The sequence below is a fragment of the Crocuta crocuta genome, unplaced genomic scaffold (assembly GCF_008692635.1).
Source record: "Crocuta crocuta isolate KB4526 unplaced genomic scaffold, BGI_CrCroc_1.0 scaffold67, whole genome shotgun sequence".
Taxonomy (NCBI): Eukaryota; Metazoa; Chordata; class Mammalia; order Carnivora; family Hyaenidae; genus Crocuta; species Crocuta crocuta.
In genome coordinates this window covers 3685334-3704319 of record NW_027531896.1, presented here as the reverse complement: position 1 = coordinate 3704319, position 18986 = coordinate 3685334, and the positions used below count along the sequence as shown (strand labels likewise).

Below are 18986 nucleotides of genomic sequence, written 5' to 3'. Positions count from 1 at the left end.
CATACTGTACTCTTTGGAAGGAAGTCTTTATGCACAACCCACACTTTAAGGAATGAGGGATCTACCTCCTTGAAGGCAGTGTATCTGCATCATTTATCTGGAAGTACCTTTGTCTTTCATAACAGAGTTTAAAGTCATTGCTTTATGTATGACATGCCTGAAGGGATTAGTTCTAATTATTAAAGGACTTAGATATTTTAAATCTGCAGATAAAATGTTATTAGAGACATTCAAATCTTTATCTTTCCAAGGAGGTTTCTTAGTGAAACAATGAAATTTACGTTGTATAACTTTGTTCCTATTACTGTAGTAATGTGTTGCCAGTGTTCTGACTAGGGTAAGATTTACCCTTTCCCTTGGTAGGTAGTATAAACAAACTGGCAGCAAACAGTAATAATACTTTCTTCCTAGACATACAGTAACCCACTTAAAAATGGTATGTAGGGGCGCCTGGGTGGCTTAGTCGGTTAAGCGTCCGACTTTCGCTTAGGTCATGATCTCGCAGTTCGTGGGTTCGAGCCCCGCATCGGGCTCTGTGCTGACTGCCAGCTCAGAGCCTGGAGCCTGTTTCAGTCTGTAACTCCCTCTCTCTCTGACCCTCCCCTGCTCACGCTGTTTCTCTCTCTCTCCTAGAAATAAATAAAACATTAAAAAAAAAATTAAAAAAAAAATGGTATGTAAACATACATAATGGTTTTCCTTGGTTATCATGGGACTTGACTACTTTGGGGCTTTTTTGATTATCTGTTAAGATTGTAACGTTTTTGTTGTGGTTTTAATTTCTTAATGAAGGAAACTTTAATTTTTTGCATATTTTTTTACAGAGTAATATATGGTGTTTGTCACTTTTAATGAAGTGACTTTTAATGAATTAAATTAAATACTAGATTTCCAAATTTACCTTTTAATAACCATTTAGAATTTTTATGTAACTACTTCCAGCATTTTAAAGAGAAGGAAAGGAAATATATTAAAGAATAGACTTTGCAGTAAATATAAAAATACTGTATATATATGCTATATATGTTTTATTACAAGAAATCAGAATATTTTATAAACATTTCAGACTACTGGGGAGGTGCATTGTTTCTCTTCCCCAGCAAAATTTTGTTGCTAAAATTTTATCTTAATTTTCTTTTCATTAGAATTTTTTCTTTGTAGTTGACAGATATATTGATATGAAGTTGATAGATACATTTACTGTATTTGTACATACCATAGAAAGGCAGATTATTATTCCTTACATTCATTTCTGTGTCTTCATAACAATTTTCAAGTGTTTCTTTTAGGGCAGAATTACACCTACTGTATTGTTGAGTGTTTGGGAATAGGAAAATATATCTGCAAGATATCTTTAAAAGTACCTACTAGAGAAAGAAGAGTTGTTAGTATTGTGTAGCAGTAAAGCACTAGAAGAGGAGTTTGGAGGGCTCTTTTCTAGTCTGCTGCTGCCTTGTCTTATGTGACCTTGGAAGTCAGTTTCTGCATTCTCATTTGGCTAATGTGATCTTCAAGCCACCTTCTATAAATTATATCATTTTATGTCAGGCTCTGCAAACAAATGAGCATATTCGTGGAAAATACCATGACTAAAGTGGTGGAATACCTCTTCTTCAGGTGTAAAAATATTAAAATCTATTTTTCTCTTCTCATTTTAATGTAAACTTTTTTTTTAAAGTTTATTTATTTTGAGAGAGAGTACTTGTACAAGCAGGGGATGGGGCAGAAAGAGAGGTGGGGGAGAGAGAATCCCAAGCAGGCTCCATGCTGTTTGTGTGGATCCTAACATGAGGTTCAATCCCACACACTGTGAGATGATGACCTGAGCCGAAACATGCGCTGTACTGACCAAGCCACCCAGGCACCCTCCCATTTTAATGTAAACTTTTAATTGAAGTACAGCATACATAAAGAAAGTATGCAGATCATAACAACACATCACAGATCACAAAACATTACCAGAATTCTAGAAGCCTTTAGTGACTCTTAAGTTATTCCTCTTCCTCCCCTAAGGAAATCCATCTTGACTTCCAACACTGTAGATTAATTTTGGCTGTTTTTGAAATTATTCCATATGGCTGTTGTGTGTGGCTTCTTTTGCTCAGCATTACATTTGCAAGAGTTTTAGAGTTGTAGTTTGTTAATTTCCATTGCTATGTGGAATTCCTTTGTATAAATACACAATTGATTTATCTGGTCTCCTGTTGTACTTCCCATAAAGAAAAAAAAAAAGGAAAATTGAACTACATTAAAGTTAAGAAATTGTGGTAGCTTTTTAATCTCCAGGGATTGAATCTTTCCAATTTATACTTTTATATACTGTTTGAGGCTTCGAGTTTCAAATGGGTGCTTCATTTTAGTCAAACAAGCTTAATGTCTCCCTTTTTTCTCGTTGCCTTTACTGGAAGAAAGGAATAGTTTGATCATTTTAATAGCCTGCAAAAATTCTAGAAACATACATATAAAAGAAAAGAAAGATTAATAACAGCAGTAAATTAATACCCTCTAAATTTTTAGTTCTAGGACAGATAGAAGAATTAAAGTTTTAATTCATACAGCTAGTTAGAAGGTATTTTTTCCTTTTCTTAAAACTAGTATGAACTTAGGGTATTGATGACTATGTTGTTATTTAGGTGTGCCGACTTAAGGTTCTCTCACATAGTAATAATTTATAAGCTGAATGTAGGATTTTTAAAACATATTTACTCCATCAGTGTTTATCAAGTTCCAGTTATGTGTGTCGTCCTAGAGCTTCGGGGTTTTGTTTTGTTTTGTTCTGTTTTGTTTTGTTTTGTTTCGCCTGTATCAAGTATTATGTTAAGTGATAGGTAACACACAAGTTTGTGATCCCTAAAATTTTTCCCAGCAAGTAAATGAAAACCAAACTTCAGAGGCTTAAAACATTTTCTGATTTAGATTCACTTCATTCTCTACCAGCTCTTTTAAATAAGGCAACTACCTAGGAGGGAGTTGCAGATCATTAACAGAATGTCAGGCAATAGATTTAGTATGAATTTAAATAGCAAAAATTATATCTGACACTTCTATAAATATCAGACAAAATGTAAAAAAATTAATGGTTTAAGAAATGGTCTTAAACTTTATTGGGTATTTGGTATAATGTTTACTATTTGTTGCTTAGCTGAGTTTTTAATATACACTGGAATTTGTGTATTTGAATAGCTAGCCAGAGATAATTCCTATTTAGCCTTTTCGTTTATCTTTTTATCCTTTCCTCCCAAGCCTAGAGTTTAGAGTTCTTTTTTGTTTTTTAGTTAATTGAGAATGGATCAGTTTATAACTAAATAATTATTGCTTAAGGTGCCTCATTTATCTATTCTGGTTTTTTAAAAAGACTCAAAATTTAGTGGCTTAAAACAACAGTCATGTTATATTTCACATTACTGTGGGTCAGAAATTTGGGCAGAGCTTAATCAGGCAGTTCTTCTCCACTGAGGTCACTTGGTGATCCTCGACTAGAAGGTCAGACAGTTTTATTTACGTGTCTGGTACATGTCTGGATGGCTGGCAGGCTGGACTTAGCTAGGACTGTCAAACTACGCATGTATACGTGGCGTCTCCAGCATGGTGGTTTAGAGTCGTTAGACTTCTTAAATGGCAGCTCAGTACTTTTAAAGAAAGAAACCACCAGAGTTTTAGAATCTGCAAGACTTTATTAATATCTAGTCTTGAAAGTTATGCAGCTTCTTTTGGTCAAAAGCAAGTCATAGAGCCAGCCCAGATTCAAAGGACAGGGCTACCCAAGGGCATGCAGGGGCCCAGGAGTCAACTTTGAAGACTAGCCATTCTACATGGATCTAAGAATCTATAACTTCAAATAGCATATATAAAAATTAAATTTTTTTAACAGAATGGTATTCAAATCATATAATTCAAGCTGATTTTCATAAAACTCCACCACTATAATATTTTTATTTCCCCACAAAACTTCCACAGTACTCTGCAGTTTATATTTTCCTATAGAAGTATGTCTACGTAAGATAGTTTTTCTGTTTTATTATGACAAGCATTTAATATACAGCTAAGAAGAATGTACAGTGAACACCTATTTATCCACCACTTAAATTCTGTAATTAACATTTTGCTATAATTGGGTTTTCCCATGTTTATCCATCATCAGTATCTTATTTTCTGATGAATTTAAAAGTTGCAGATAATCAGATATAGATTTAAATTACTTTTCTTTCTGATCCTTTTACCTTGAAAGATAGTCAGAAAATGTAAAGAATTCCTATTAGTATATCTTATCTGAGATCTTATCTCCTCCGAACTTCTCAACCTGCTTTATGTAATGTCACCTATCCAGTCATACTTTGGTTTAGTTTTTCACAACTGTTTTTAAAATATTTTTTAATGTTTTATTTCTTTTTGAGAGAGAAAAAGAGAGACAAAATGTGAGCAGGGGAGGGGCAGAGAACGAGGAAAACAGAATCCAAAGCAGGCTCCAGGCTCTGAGGTGTCAGTACAGAGCTCATTGCAAGGCTCCAGCTCTCAAACTGTGAGATCATGACCTGAGCCGAAGTTGGATGCCCAACTGAGCTGAACCACCTAGGTGGCCCGGTTTTTCACAGCTCTTACTCCTGATAGTCTCACTAAGATCCTCAGAGAAAAAAGAAACTTTTTTTTGTAATTATAAAAACAATTGTCCACAACCCCAGCACAAGTACAACTTTAATGTTTCCTGTTCTTTTTATGTATTTTTATAATAACCGTTAGTGTAAAATCTTACACTAGTAAGTAAAATAGTTTAAAAATCTTTTTTTTTTTAAATATGTGAAGTGTTCAGATTGTTATATAATAGCCTGATAATTAATGGGTATTTGATATTTGATTGAATGGCAGGACCACTGTTTTTAACCATGGACAAGCAAGTTGCTTTCCAATTGAGGAAAGCTATTGAACCCAGTGACACGTTATTGCTTATTGCCTGAAATTGGTTATATATAAAGTTTATTACCCCAGCCTTCTGATTCACACAACCTTAAGAGTTGAAACAAGAAAAGCAAAGAAGTTGAAAGGAATAAAGATTGACTTTAGTTCTGTATCAGGAACAGATAAGGAAGTTAGAAAAAAGTTATGTTCAACTTTGATGAAACATTTTTAAGTTTCATTTTTACCAATATTTTAACAACTATTCTCAGAGTTGAGTAAATTTCCTATTTAAAGTTTAAGCACATTAGAAACTTGGTGTCAAGTAAAAGGACTAGATATGTGTATTATATTTACTCTGAATTTTATTCCTATTTGCTATGTAACTCCTCTGAATTTTAAAAAGCAGTAGCCAGTGCACTACTACCTGTTAATGTAATGTATACTTACATAAGTGGTGGTTTCATATTTTTCTCTTAGCTTGAGCATAGTTAGCTAGAGAAGCCTAGTCAAACAAATTAAATTCTATAATTGTAGGGATATAGAGTCTTATAGAAGATAATTTTTGAGTCCTCCTACAGTGATAAAGAATTATACTAAATCCACCAAGGCAGTTAGTTGAGTCTTTTGTTTTATGAATAGATTTTTCAGAGAAAGCAGTCTTGATTGTCAAGATTAACTTTTCCTAGAATTAACCTTTATTGTAAAAAAAAAAAAATCCCATCTAACCTACATTCTTCATGTTCTGTAGTGAGTATATTTCATGTTGTTTGGCCCTCTGTGGAAACAGATGGTTACTATTTTTCATATAGTAACTTCAGATATTTGAAACCTAACATTTATCTTTTAGGCTTCACTGTGCTTGAATTAAGTTATTTACATAATACAGACCTAAACAGAGTTTTCTGCCCATGAAAAAGATGCACTCTGGGGACATTTGGTCATGTTTGTGTGTGCATATATTCATTGTCTTAATGAGTAGTTAGGTAACTTGAATTACACTGCTTGATTGCTACACTGGTGGGAGCATATATCCAAGTATCAGATCTATCAACAAATACTATAGCAAAATAAATGGAGAAAAAATGATCTGGATTTGATCTCACTTTTGAATATATAGATTTACTTTGGGGAAGACACTGGGAATTTGATCTGGGCTCTGTTCATTAGAATTTTGGAAAATTCCTAGAATGCTAAGTTGATCCTGGGATTATTTTATGGGTCTGCGTCAGATCTGGGGAAATTGTATCACCTTCTACACAGTGGGCTTTAGGACATCCCATGTATTCTACACTTTAGAATTACTACTTGTAGCTCTCATTTATATGGATCTTTCTAAGTTGATCTGAAGAGAATAGAAGGATATAGAAAAGGAGAATTAAATTTGTTCTATCATATTTACTTGGTGTCAGCCTTTCATACTTGGTTCCTGTCTAAATAGTACAATAAAATTCCATACTAGAAGTACACGGGTGCTCTTTTAAATTTTGAGGATGCTTTACTTTGACAATAAGAATATTTGAGTTTTGGATTTAACCAGTAGAGTGCTATTGGTTTCACCTTTTTTTTCAAAGTCAATGAAAACTTAAAAAAAAAAGGTTTAATATAGGTATAATGCAGTTGGGTAAAGTTGGGTAATGTTTGTATGTATTTTCCTAAAAATTTCCTGAGACACGTTGGCCTAGTTTTATCAGTGACATCATTTAACCAATGATGGCTCTTGGCTATAAGGAACTCACAGTGAACTTAGGTGAATTCTGAAGCCAAGAAGTTTAGTTGTAGATCTTGATTTGATTAATTATAGCAGAAACCCCATTTGTTGAAGAGCCCATTTTCATAAGGAAATAGATGAAAAGCTTTTTCAAAAGGCTTCCTTTATAAATTTCCAAGTTCTGCAAATTGTAACTTGCTTTAGTTTTTTAAAATAATTTTTTTTATGTTTTTATTTAGTTTTGAGAAAGAGCAGGGGAGGATGTGGACAGAGGATCTGAAGTGCCCTCTGTGCTGACAGCAGAGAGCTGATATGGGGCTCAAACTCAACGAGCAGTTGTGACCTGAATGAAGTTGGACACTTAACCAGATGAGCCACCCAGGCACCCCTAACTTGCTTTAGTTTTTATATTTGATTTTTCTTTTAGTTTTCACAAATTAAAAAATAACATTTCATTTAACAAAGTTTTTTTAAAAAATCAAATATGTGTTTATGTGTTTGGATTCTTGCTTTGTTTTGGTACTAGAGCATTTATTTGAAACTTCTTTGTGGCCAGGGGTAACTGCTTCGTAATTTCTATTATAAGAAGGTAATTTAGAGGTGGCAATTTGTGTGTGTGGGTAGAGTGGAGTGGTGAGAGATGTTTTGAAGCTTCTTTTGAATAATCATATTATTTTCACTCATATGTTCTAGATCATTCAAAGCAGCAGAGTTCTCTAAAAATGATCTTATTTACATATAATGCATATATCACCATATAATTGGAAAAAATATCAGTTGTCCATATCAAATACATAGTTTGCCAATTGAAAGAAGTTGCTCTTTGAGTTCTTTGATAAAGAGGCTGTTAGACATAAAGGGAATGGGGAGGATAAAGCCACTCATTAGCTCCATCACTGGCAGAAATGTATTTTACTACTTTATTTATGTTGCCACTGCCTTATTTATGCTACCATTACCTCTAACCTCACAGCTCTCACAACCTCTTATCTGTTGCTTAGCTTCTGGTCTTATCTCTCTCAAGCAGTTTCTTTGTCTTAAATTCATCCTCCATTTAGCCACCAGGGGATGAGCTGCTTAAATTGCAAATTTGATCTGGCCACTCCTTGGCTCCCCTCCCAGACAGTATTCTTCAGAGTTAGATGTGTAAAATGATTTATTGCTGATGTAGGAAAAAAAATATTAATTAGGAGTTTTGTATTTGCTTTTAACCTAAAATAGAAGAAAGAACTTAAGCCTTACCAGTACCTAATAGAACAATTAGCATAATCACTCAGTCTGTTGTCTGTTAGTCCTCTATCACCTAAGGAGGAGTGGGAATTCCACACTGCAGAAGAATTTACAGTGGAGCTCTCTTTGATTTGCTCTCCATGTGTTGCATTATACTGCCACTTACTTGTACTTTGTTAAGTATTTTTATATATTATCTGATTCTCATAAAAATAGATAAGTGACTTAAAAAAGATTTCTTTGAATAAACCAGAGATTTAAGTTAATAAGCACAGGAGAAAAAGAGGAAAATGGTACAGCAGATCCTTTTACATTTTGTTCAAGTTCTTTTTCAGATATAGTACAGGTTTAAAATTAGTGATCCAGTCAGGTTTGATAAGAAATCATCTCCCCAAAGTCAAAATTATTGAGATGACTTATTTGAAATGTTTGACTCTTTCCCTAAATATATATATTGTGCCTTAAAATATTAGCTAATGATAGAAAAACCAAAAATTAGTTTGTCAAGTCTTAATATTCACCACTCTAGGCCTGCATAAAATTTTAATATTATAAGCATCTTGGTGAAATCTCACTGGGAAAATAAAGGCAATGTATGGCAGAGTGTGAAAGTAACAAAAAGTTACAACAGCAAGATTAAAATACTTGCTTCACTTGGAAGAAATAAGTATGCTATTTTCCAGCACACATACATACACCAAACTCTAATGAAAGTATAAAGCTGATGGTTATTAGCAAGACATCTAACATATTTATTTTTATCCACATTTTCCAGATTTCTGTCTTTTTTATATGTTTTATAATGTTCATAACATATTAACACAGTAATACATGTATAAAGAATATACATATATTGAGGGTGTGAGCTCCACATTTAAAAACCTTTTATTGCCATTTAATATATATAATCATAATCCAGGTTAAAAGAAAGAGAGCATACCCAAGACCCCAGAAGACCCTATACCTTTCCTTATGCTTCTCCCAATTATTACCCCCCTCATATCTCCAAAATTAACTGCTGTCTTGATTTCTGACAATATTGTATAGTTTTACCTGTTGTTGTACTTTATGTAAGTGGAATCATAAAACATATACTCTTTTGTGTTCAGTTTCTTTTGCTCAGTACTGTTTGAAATTCATCCATGTTGTTGTATGTAGCTGTAGTTCATTCAGTATCCTTGCTGAATGATACTGTGTTATATGAATATGCCACAATTTGTCTGTTCTAATATTGATGGATTTGATTTGTTTCCAGTGTCTGACTGTTACAGATAAATCTGCTCTGATTCCTGTACATATTTTTGTACACATATGTACATAGTTCTTTTTTTTCTTAAAAAATTTAAGTGTATATATAAGTATAATCCTAGGACTAGAATGCAGAGTTGTAGCAAATGTCTATATCACATTTTAATAGATAATGCCAAATAGTTTTCCATAGTGGCTGTACCTAGTATATAGTTCCATCAGCAGTTCAAGGAGTTTGTCTTGTTTCACATCTTCGCCAACACTAGGTATTGTTAGTCTTTTTAATTTAAGCCATCCAATGAGTGTGTAATGGTATTTTATTATGGTTTCAAATTGCGTTTTCTTGATTACCAGTAAGGTTGAGCACCTTTCCATATATTTATTGGCCAATTGGATGTCCTCTTTTTTAAAGTTCCTATTCAACTCTTTTGTTCTTTTTTTTGTATCTGATGACTATCTTTTTCTGGTTTATTTGTAAGTACTTTCTGTGTATTCAGGATATGAGCCCTTTGTCAATTATGTTCCTCTTGCTTTCTCCTATTCTGCCTTGCCCTTTCACTCTTAATATTATCTTTTTATAATAGACATTCTCAATTTTAAGGTTGGTCCCACTGTTAATCTTTTCCTTTATCAATAGTGATTTCTGTATCTTGTTTGTCTTCTAAAAGCTTTATTAAGTTTTGTCTTTCACAGTTAGATCTGGAATTGANAGATCCACTTTTCCCAGCATTATTTATTGGCATGGGTCTAGTTTCCCTTTCTCTCTAAAAGTGCCGTCTTTGGTCTGTATATGAGTGTGCTTAATTTTTCAGTGCCATGGGTTTGTCTATCCTTGTCTTAATTACTATAGTTTCATAATAAGTCTTGCTATGTAGTAGAGCAAGTGCACCTACATTTTTCCTTTTGTTCAAGAGGGTTTTACTTACTCTTGACTTTTTGCTTTTCTGTGTAAACTTCAGAATAAGCTAACCAAATTCCATCCACATGAACACACACATACGAACACAAAGTGTTGAATTTTTTTCCATACTGCATTGAATTTCCAAATCAGGGTAAAAGTAGCATATTTTTATTGAGTCTTTCAATCCATGAATTTGGTATATGTATCTAATTATTTAGGTCTTTAGTTTTTCTCAACATTTACTAGCTTTATGTGCAGAGGTCTTAACATAGTTTTATTATTTTTATTAATAGGTTTTATATTTAGTACTCTTGTAAATGATATTTTTTAAAACCACTGTTTTTCTGTTTGTTGCTAAGATAGAGTAATATAGTTGATACTGTGTATTGACTTGTATCCATCAACTTTGCTAAGCTCCCTATTAATTCTAATCAGCTGTATATTTTTGGTATTTTTATATACATAATCATCTTGTCTGTGAGTGATAGTTTTATTTCTTTTTTTCTAATCTTTAATTTATTTCTCTTTTCTTACTGAACTGTTTTACCGAACTGAATGAAATAGAAGTGGTTAGAGTAGGTATCCTTGTTTATTTTGTTCTCTATCTTGAAAGGTTTTAGTATTTCCAAGATTAAATATGATGGTGCCGTTTTTTAATTTTTGGTATTTGCCTGTTGCACTTATTGTGGCTGCATAATCAAAAATTTAATGGCATACTGGGCGTCTGGGTGGCTCAGTGGGTTTAGCATCCAACTCTTGATTTTGACTCAAGTCATGATCTCACAGTTCATGAGATGTAGACCCACATTGGGTTCTGCACTGACAGCACAAAGTTGGCTTGGAATGCTCTGTCTCCCTCTCTCTCTACCCCTTACCCCCCTTCCCATAAATAAATACATATTTAAGGGGAAAAAACATTTGTTTATTTTGAGAGAGAAAACACAAGTGGAGGAGGGGCAGAGAGAGAGAAGAGAGAGAATTCCAAGCAGTCCTCTCACTGTCAGCATCGAGTCTGACACAGGGCTCGAACCCAACAAACCACTGACCTGAGCCTGACCACTGACCTAGATCATGACCTGAGCCGAAGTCCTACGTTCAACCAAATGAGCCCCCCAGATGTCCCATATTTAAGAAACTTTTAATGGCATATGGGATGTCTGAGTGACTCGGTTGATGGAGCCCCACATCAGGCTTGCTGCTGTCGGGCCCCCTCTCTCTGCACTCTCTCAAAAAATAAAACATTAAAAAAATTTTTAATAGCATAAAGCAACCATTTATTATGATCATGGTTTTTGTGGATTAGAAATTTAAATAGGGCACACCACGGAAGGCTTTTGTCTATTCTGTGTTATCTGAAGCCTTGGCTGCAAGATGTAAAAGCAGAGGGAGACAGGAACCATCTGAAGAATAATTTACTCCTATATCTGATTGTAGATGCTGGCTGTTTGCAGGGAGCCTCCTTTCCTCTCCACCTGTGGCAGAGTGGTCTCACCATGTGGTCTAGTGTGAGCTTCTTTGCAGCATGGTGGTTGGTTTCTCCTAAAGCAAACATTCCCAAACAAGAGAAAGCCAGGTAGAAGCTATATCCTTTTTACAGCCTAGTCTCAGAAAAATCATATAAACATTACTATTGCTATACTCTGATTGGAGCAGTCACAAGCCCCCAACCAGATGCAAGAGAAGGGAACACAGACCCTGCTTTTTGTTAAAAGGAATGTCTGTCAGTTGTATTATAAGAACAGCACATCTGTGTTTATGTATGCATGTATCCAGCTAGCGAGAGAGAGAAATGCAGAAAATGTGATCTGCTATAATGCCTTTGTTATCAGATTAAGGATACTCCCTTCTGTTCATAGTATTTAATGTTTTTGTTTTGAAGATTTTAAATTTTATGAAATGATTTTTCTTGGTTGAAATTAATGATTTTTTCTGTTAATGTAAATTTCATGGATTTCAATACATTCAACTTGGTTGTGATTTATAATCTTTTTTTATATGTTGCTGATTTTGGTTTGCTAATTTTTTTTGTTTTTTTAAGGATTTTTACATCTTTGAAAGTTCTTTGAGAGGACCACATCTTAACCTACATCACTTATATTCTACCATACACCTAATATAGTGTTGGGTTTACCAGCCTTTATTTTAGAATCTTAGTAATTATTTTAGTAATAGCTGACATTTATACGACTTCCACTATTTTGCTGTCAATTTTAAGTGCTTTTTAATGATTTTTGTCTAATTAAATTCACCCATTTAAAATAATTCAGTTGTTTTTAGTATATTCATAGGGCTGTGTAACTTCTACCACTGTCATTTCTAGACCATTTCCAATACTCAGAGAAGAAATTCTGTGTCCCTTAGCAGTCACTCTCCATTCCTCCTGTAGACACTAGGTAACTAGTAATCTACTTTCAGTTACACATTTGCCCCTTTTGGACATCTCCTATAAATGGAATCATACAGTAAGTGGTCTTTTGTGACTGGTGTCTTCAACTTAGCATGTTTTCCTAATGCATCCATATTATAATGTGTATTAGTACTCCATTCCTTTCTGTAGTTGAATAGTATTCCATTGTCTGGATGTACCATATGAATGAATATCCATTTGATGCTCATTTGGATTATTTCTGCTTTTTGACTCATGAATAATGCTGCTATAAACATTTATTTGTAAGTTTTTATGTAGACATGTTTTCATTTCTCTTGGGTCTATACCTAGGAGAGAATTGCTGGGTCATACAGTAACTCTATGTTTAACTTTTTGAAGAACTGCCAGAATGTTTTCCAAAGTGGTTGTATCATTTACGTTCTCACCCCCAGTGTATGAGGGGTCATTTTCTCCACAGCCTCACAGATACTTACTGCCATTTGGATTATAGCCATCCTAATATTTACCGTGAAGTGGCATCTCATTGTGAATTATTTTGGTGATTTCTTTATTGTGATAAAATGTACATAAAATTTACTGTTTTAACCATTTTTAGGTGTACAACCTATGCATTCACAGTGTTGTGCAACAGTCACCGCTGTCCATTTTCAGAACATTTTATCATTCCCAAACAAATTGTACTCATTAAAAATAACTCCACATTTCCCCCTCTTTTCTCAGCCCCTGATACCCCTGATAACCTCTGGTCTATTTTGTCCCCATGAATTTTCCTATTCTAGAGACCTCATATAAGTGGAATCATACAATACCTACCCCTTTGTATCTGGCTTATTTTACTTAGCATAATATTTTCAAGACTCACTATATTGTAGTCTGTGTCTGAATTTTATGTTTTAAGGTTGGATCATACTCCACTATATGTATATACACATTTTCTCCATTCATCAGTGGATAGTCCATTCATCAGTGGATAGGCATTTGGGTGGTTTCCACCTTTTGACTGCTGTGAATAATGTTACTGTTAAACAGTGGTGTACAAGTATATGTTTGAGTCCCTGCTTTGAATTCCTGTAGTGGAATTGCTGGATCACGTGTTTAACTTTGAGGAACTGCCAGGACATATTACGCAGTGGCTACATAATTTTACATTTCCACCAGCAATGAACAGGATTCTGATTCCTCCACAAGTGCTTTCATGTACTTACTGGCAATTCGTGTATCTTCTTTGGAGAAGTGTCTATTCAAGTCCATGACCTATTTTTGAGACTAGTGTTGCTGGATTGCCGAGTAATTAGATCTTAATATTTAGCGAATCTTGCTGGATTATTCCTTAAGGTAGTTTTTTAATGTACACTTCTCTTCAAAATATATAGACATTCTGATGCCAACATTTGATGTTGCCAGAATTTATAACTTTTGTTTATTTAATGGATATGTAATAGTAGCCTGTGATTTTAATTTGTTCCTAATTACTAGTAAGGATGATCCATCTTCCCACCTTCCCTACAAACAGAAGTTTACCTGTTCATCTTTTTCACATTTTTTATCAGGTTAATGTCTTTTCATATTGATATATTTACATATTTCTTATATGTGTTGCAATATTTTTTTCCAAGTTATGCCTTTAAAATTTTTTCCTTTTCGAAGTAGGAAGAACTGAATTTGAATTTGTGTCCTTGCGAATTAACATAGTGCCTGACAAACTAGTCACTCAATAAAATGTAGGATGAATAAGTATTTTTCAGAAATCTAAAAATTTGTGTTACTTTTAAAAGCAATAATGCTACATATTCTTAAAAATAGACCAAAGTAGGGGCGCTTCTGTGGCTCAGTCTGTTGTGTCTGACTTCAGCTCAGGTCATGATCTCACACCTTGTGAGTTCAAGCGCCATGTCAGGTTCTGTGCTGACAGCTCAGAGCCTGGGTCCCCCTTTCTCTCTGCCTCCTCTCTTTGTCTTAACCGTTTCGATAAAATATTCTTTTTTACAAAAACAAATAGACTAAAGTATCATATACTTAAAAGCTTATATAACATTTTAATATTTAGTACTTAGAATCATATTGTTTGGGTTATATCTATAATTTTATTATTTATAAGTTGTAGTTTTGGGAGTGCCTGAGAGGCTCAGTTGGTTAAACTTTAGACTCTTGATTTCGGCTCAGGTCATGATCTCATAGTTTGTGGAATTGAGCCCCATGTTGGGTTCTGTACTGACAGTGTGGAGCCTGTTTGGGATGGTGTGTCTGTCTGTCTGTCTGTCTCTCTCTCTCAAATAAACTTTAAAAAATGCTTTTAAAAGAGTTCTGTTTTTGCCTGATGTTTTATAGGTTTACATAGCTCTCCAGTTGCATTGCTTTAGAAAAATTCTCATCAATATATTTTTTTAAAATAACTTGTTCCAGAGACCAAACTTTCATTTTCCCCCTCCCATTCAAAATTGACTGACTTCCTCTTTTGAGTCCCACTATTTTCTGTATAAATCTATCAGGGCAAGTGTTTTATTACACATTGTTAACAGTTCTCTCTCCCCTACTCATCCATGCTTTTTAGGTTTGGAGACTATCTTATTCAAATGCTAACAATGAGTGGCATATAATTAGAAGTTCATTAAATGTTAAAAGTGATTATCAAAGGGTGCCTGGATGGCGCAGTCAGTTAAGCGTCCGACTTCGGTTCAGGTTATGATCTCACAGTTTGTGGGTTCGAGCCCCACGTGGGGCTCTGTGCTGACAGCCAGCTCACAGCCTGCTTCGGATTCTGTGTCTCCCTCTCTTTCTCTCTCTGACCCTCCCCTGCTCACACTGTCTCTCTCACTCTCAGAAATTAAAAAAAAAAAAAAAAGTGATTATCAAGTAGATAATACAAACCTCTGTGTTGTTCTGAATCTTTCCTGCTAATTCTAATTTAACTTTTTTTTTTAAGTGTTTATTTTTGAGAGAGAGAAGGAGACAGAGAACCTGAAGCAGGCTCCACGTTGACAGCTGAGAGCCTGACGCAGGGCTGGATCTCCCAACTGGNCCCCCCCCCACTAGTTTAACTTTCTGATGATGAAAATAAGTAATTAGTAAAATAATGTAGCATATCTTTCTGCTGACTTTTCAGAGACTGTTTCAATAAATCTTTACTGCTTGGGTGCCTGACCCTGCAAATCTTACTGAACATTGAGAACTTAGCCAGTCTAGGTGGGGGTTTACCAGGCCTTTATTTTAGAATCTTAATAATTATTTTAGTGATAGCTAACATTTATAAGACTTCCATATTTTGCTGTCATTTTAAAGTGCTTTTTAATGATTTTTATCTAAAGTCTCTATAATTTTATATGTTAGATGCTCTTAGCCTCATTTTAAAGATTAAGAGGCAGAGGTGTGGAGAAGTTAAGAAACTTGACCAGAGTTATACAGTTAATAAATGGTGAAGCCAGTTTTTGGATCCAGACAGTCTAAATCCACCACTATATTCTTAACCACTGTATACATACTAAATAAGTTTTTGGTTACACATGAACTTTATCAGTTTTGCTCATGAAAACTTACATGATAGAATATTTTTCTTAAAGCAAGACAGGTACTATATTTTTGCCAAGGGCTGATGATTTACCAGGAGGGGTGGGGGGCAGGGAGAAGAGGGAGAGAGAAAATGTGAATGAATAAGTTTAGGACTAAATACATAAAGAAAACATTGAATTTGTCTAAGGAATCAGTAAGGGAAATAGAGTGGGTTGTTTGTTTCTTTGTTTTAATGGAGAGATATAGTCATTTTAGCTTATTTCCTCATAACAAAAAATCTAGTGAAATAAGTTGTCTGTAGTCCTGGGTTGAGGCCTGTTAGTGCAAAAATATCTAACCTCTTGATTGGGCTAAATCCCTAAAACTGTGACAGCAATAACAAAAATATACTTAATGGGCATATTGTGATAGAGAGAGGGAAAGAAGGGGAAGAAAGGCAGGGAAAGAGACACAGAATCTCCAGGTACAAAAGAGGAAAAGGGAATATTCAGGAAAGGAAGAAATATTTAGGGCAGTGAGAGATAGAACCTGTCTTTTCTGTCAGTCATTGGCCATAATTGTTTCTTCCAGATCCTCTTCCCAGCCCCATGAAACTTCTCATGTGGGGGTTCTGTTCTTCTAAAGCAAACCCAGTACTCTGCATGTCACTAAGGTAAAATGGGTCTCCAGCTTGCCCCTTGGTTAATTCTGTCTTTGCTGCTGATTCTACAGTGTGGCCATAATAAATCAACCAGTGTTTGGAGAGTTACCAGTGCTAATGGTGCTTTCCAGGTGTAGAGGAAAATAAAAAGAAATAGCTTCTCCCCTAGAGCACTTTGCAATCTAGTTAGGAACCTAGAATGTAACTTTATTAAAAGATAATTAACAGTATCCTGCAATATGATGTGTCAGGGGGTACAGACATTCCATACCCCACTGTAGCTCTTGAACTAGCTCTTTTTAATAGGCAAACTTGTCTCCTACTTTACAGATTAAAATCTTAGGTATAAAAACAAATATCTGGGCCTGCTTTTATCCTTTTCCTTCTTAGATAAAACAGTGTCCCTTTTCAGAACTCATTCTTTGGGCTGTATTTCTTTCCTTCCTTCCTTCCTCCCTCCCTCCCAGTAATCTCTACACCATGTGTGGAGCTGGAACTCACGACCCCAAGATCAAGAGTCACATGCTCTTCTGACTGAGCCAGCCAGGAACCCCTGGGCTGTATTTTCTATTTTAGCCCTTTACATCTTCTTTAACTAGTCCTTTCATATTAGTACATATCACTCTGTTGTTGATTTTTTTCCCAGACCCTGAAAATATTCTGCCCTTTCACCTCGAGAAAAAACCCCATCGTCAACCTTACACAACACTGTCTCCACCTCTCATCCATTTATGTCCCCCCTTCCATCTTCACTACCTCAGAGTCACAGTTTAGTGCATTGTAGACTCTTGATCTCACAGTTCGTGGGATCGAGCTTGTGTTGGGCTTTGTGCTCACAGCTCAGGGTCTGCTTGGGATTCTCTCTCCCATTCTCTGCCCCTCTGCTCATGCTCACTTGCTCACTCTCTCTCAAAATAAATAAGTATTAAAAAATTACTACTCCTGCAGATGTATTATTTTACAGTAATTTGGAAAATAGTGAATTAAGAAAAACTACTATTCTCATTGTTAATTACATTTATCTCACTTAAGTGCAGTGCTAATCGCCATGTTTTAACACTAAAATTTCAAAAAAATCATTGAAAAGTGATAATTATCTTTGTTTCTTTAAAGTTTCAGTGGATTTTATTCAAAACAAAAAGGAAAAAGGAAATGTGACTTGCCACTTTACACACACATTATTTATTTTTTATTTCCTAGTAGAGAAAATACTTTGGGGGCTTTACCTCTGTTATTTATAGAAACTCTTTAGTATGTTTTGTGTTTCAGTTTCAAAGGGCAAAAACTGAGTTTTGTATTTGAAGCAGTTGCACCTTACGCTTAATCAGCTAAAAGAAGATCAGAAAAGTATCTGGGGACAACCAAATTATTGTAGTGAATATTCATTCATGTGGTGTATTAATTCATGTGTTTTTGCCTATGCCTGGAGTTTAGCCACTCCCCAAAGCAGCCAAAGTTTTTTGTCTCTATCTTTACCCCCTTATGACTGCATGCTCTGTTTGCTCTCTCTCCTTCAGTGTCTTTGTCTCTCTTTATAAATAAGTAGAAAACTTTTCTTTACTTCAGAGAGCAAAGGGACAGGAGAAGAGCTATCTTAAGAAGGTTTTATTTGTGCCAACATAGAAGTGCTTTGTGGTAGGCCATCTGGACCGGGAGGATTTCCTCAGAATGTAAAGTATGTCGTGAGATTTAGAGAGCTGGGATTTGCTCTGGAACTATCTGGGAAGGCAGCAGGAAATGTAGACAGAACTGGTTTATATTGCTTGTAACGTAGGTGGCAAGAATGGAAGACAGCTTGCCTGGTCTCGCTTCAGTGTGTGTTTCCTCTACATTTACGAACTTCTGCACTGGTAACGTATCTTTCTTTTCCTGGGAATTCAAGACTTGTCTCACAGACTTTACTCATGACAAAAGAAGTCTGAGGACTTGGGAATGAACCTAGATCCGTTCTCTTTTTTCCCCCCCTTCTCTCTCTAAATATATGTGTCAGTAGTGGCATAAATATTTGCTTACATATTTTTATAAAGTATTTAAGAGAGAACTCACTATATAAACAAATACAATCCTTTTGTGAGGGCAGAGTGGGCTTTGCTCAACTTGTTCTTTCTCTGCCCTTCCCACAAAGGATGGCCATTACATTATTCTTGAGGGAAAAAATTAAAACAGCAGCTTTTAATGGAAAATAATTAAAAAATGCTTCTCTAAAATAATAGCAAATCATAAAATTGTGTAATTAAGCTTGATGTTTGCTTCTATGAAGTGTAACCCAAAAATTTCATCAAAAGCAGAACTATCTGTTTTTAATTCTTTTGTGTTAAATTAAGTAAGAGTTGGGGGGGGAGCCATTTTAATTGTAAGTGAATCCTGGTGATAGAATGAAGTAAAGTCCGTCCCTGGGACCAGCCACCATGCTGAGTACTGTAGCAAAAATGTTTTTCCGTGTATGTGTGTGTATGTGTGTTTGGTTTTT

General features: G+C 34.9%; 1 protein-coding gene across 6 annotated transcripts in view; it reads left to right on the top strand.

Annotated features, from left to right (window-relative positions):
- The window catches only part of EML4 (EMAP like 4), a 148531-nt gene that overhangs the window by 35335 nt on the left and 94210 nt on the right, over positions 1–18986 (top strand). For 4 of the 6 annotated variants that reach the window (XM_077773520.1, XM_077773519.1, XM_077773517.1 and 1 more), the window contains exon 1: positions 18278–18366. The exons of the other annotated variants lie outside the window; for them this stretch is intronic. In XM_077773520.1, the coding sequence (XP_077629646.1) occupies positions 18300–18366 (67 nt within the window). In that variant the 5' untranslated portion in view covers positions 18278–18299. Of the gene's footprint in view, positions 1–18277; positions 18367–18986 lie in introns of those variants that run through there. 6 annotated transcript variants of the gene reach the window in all.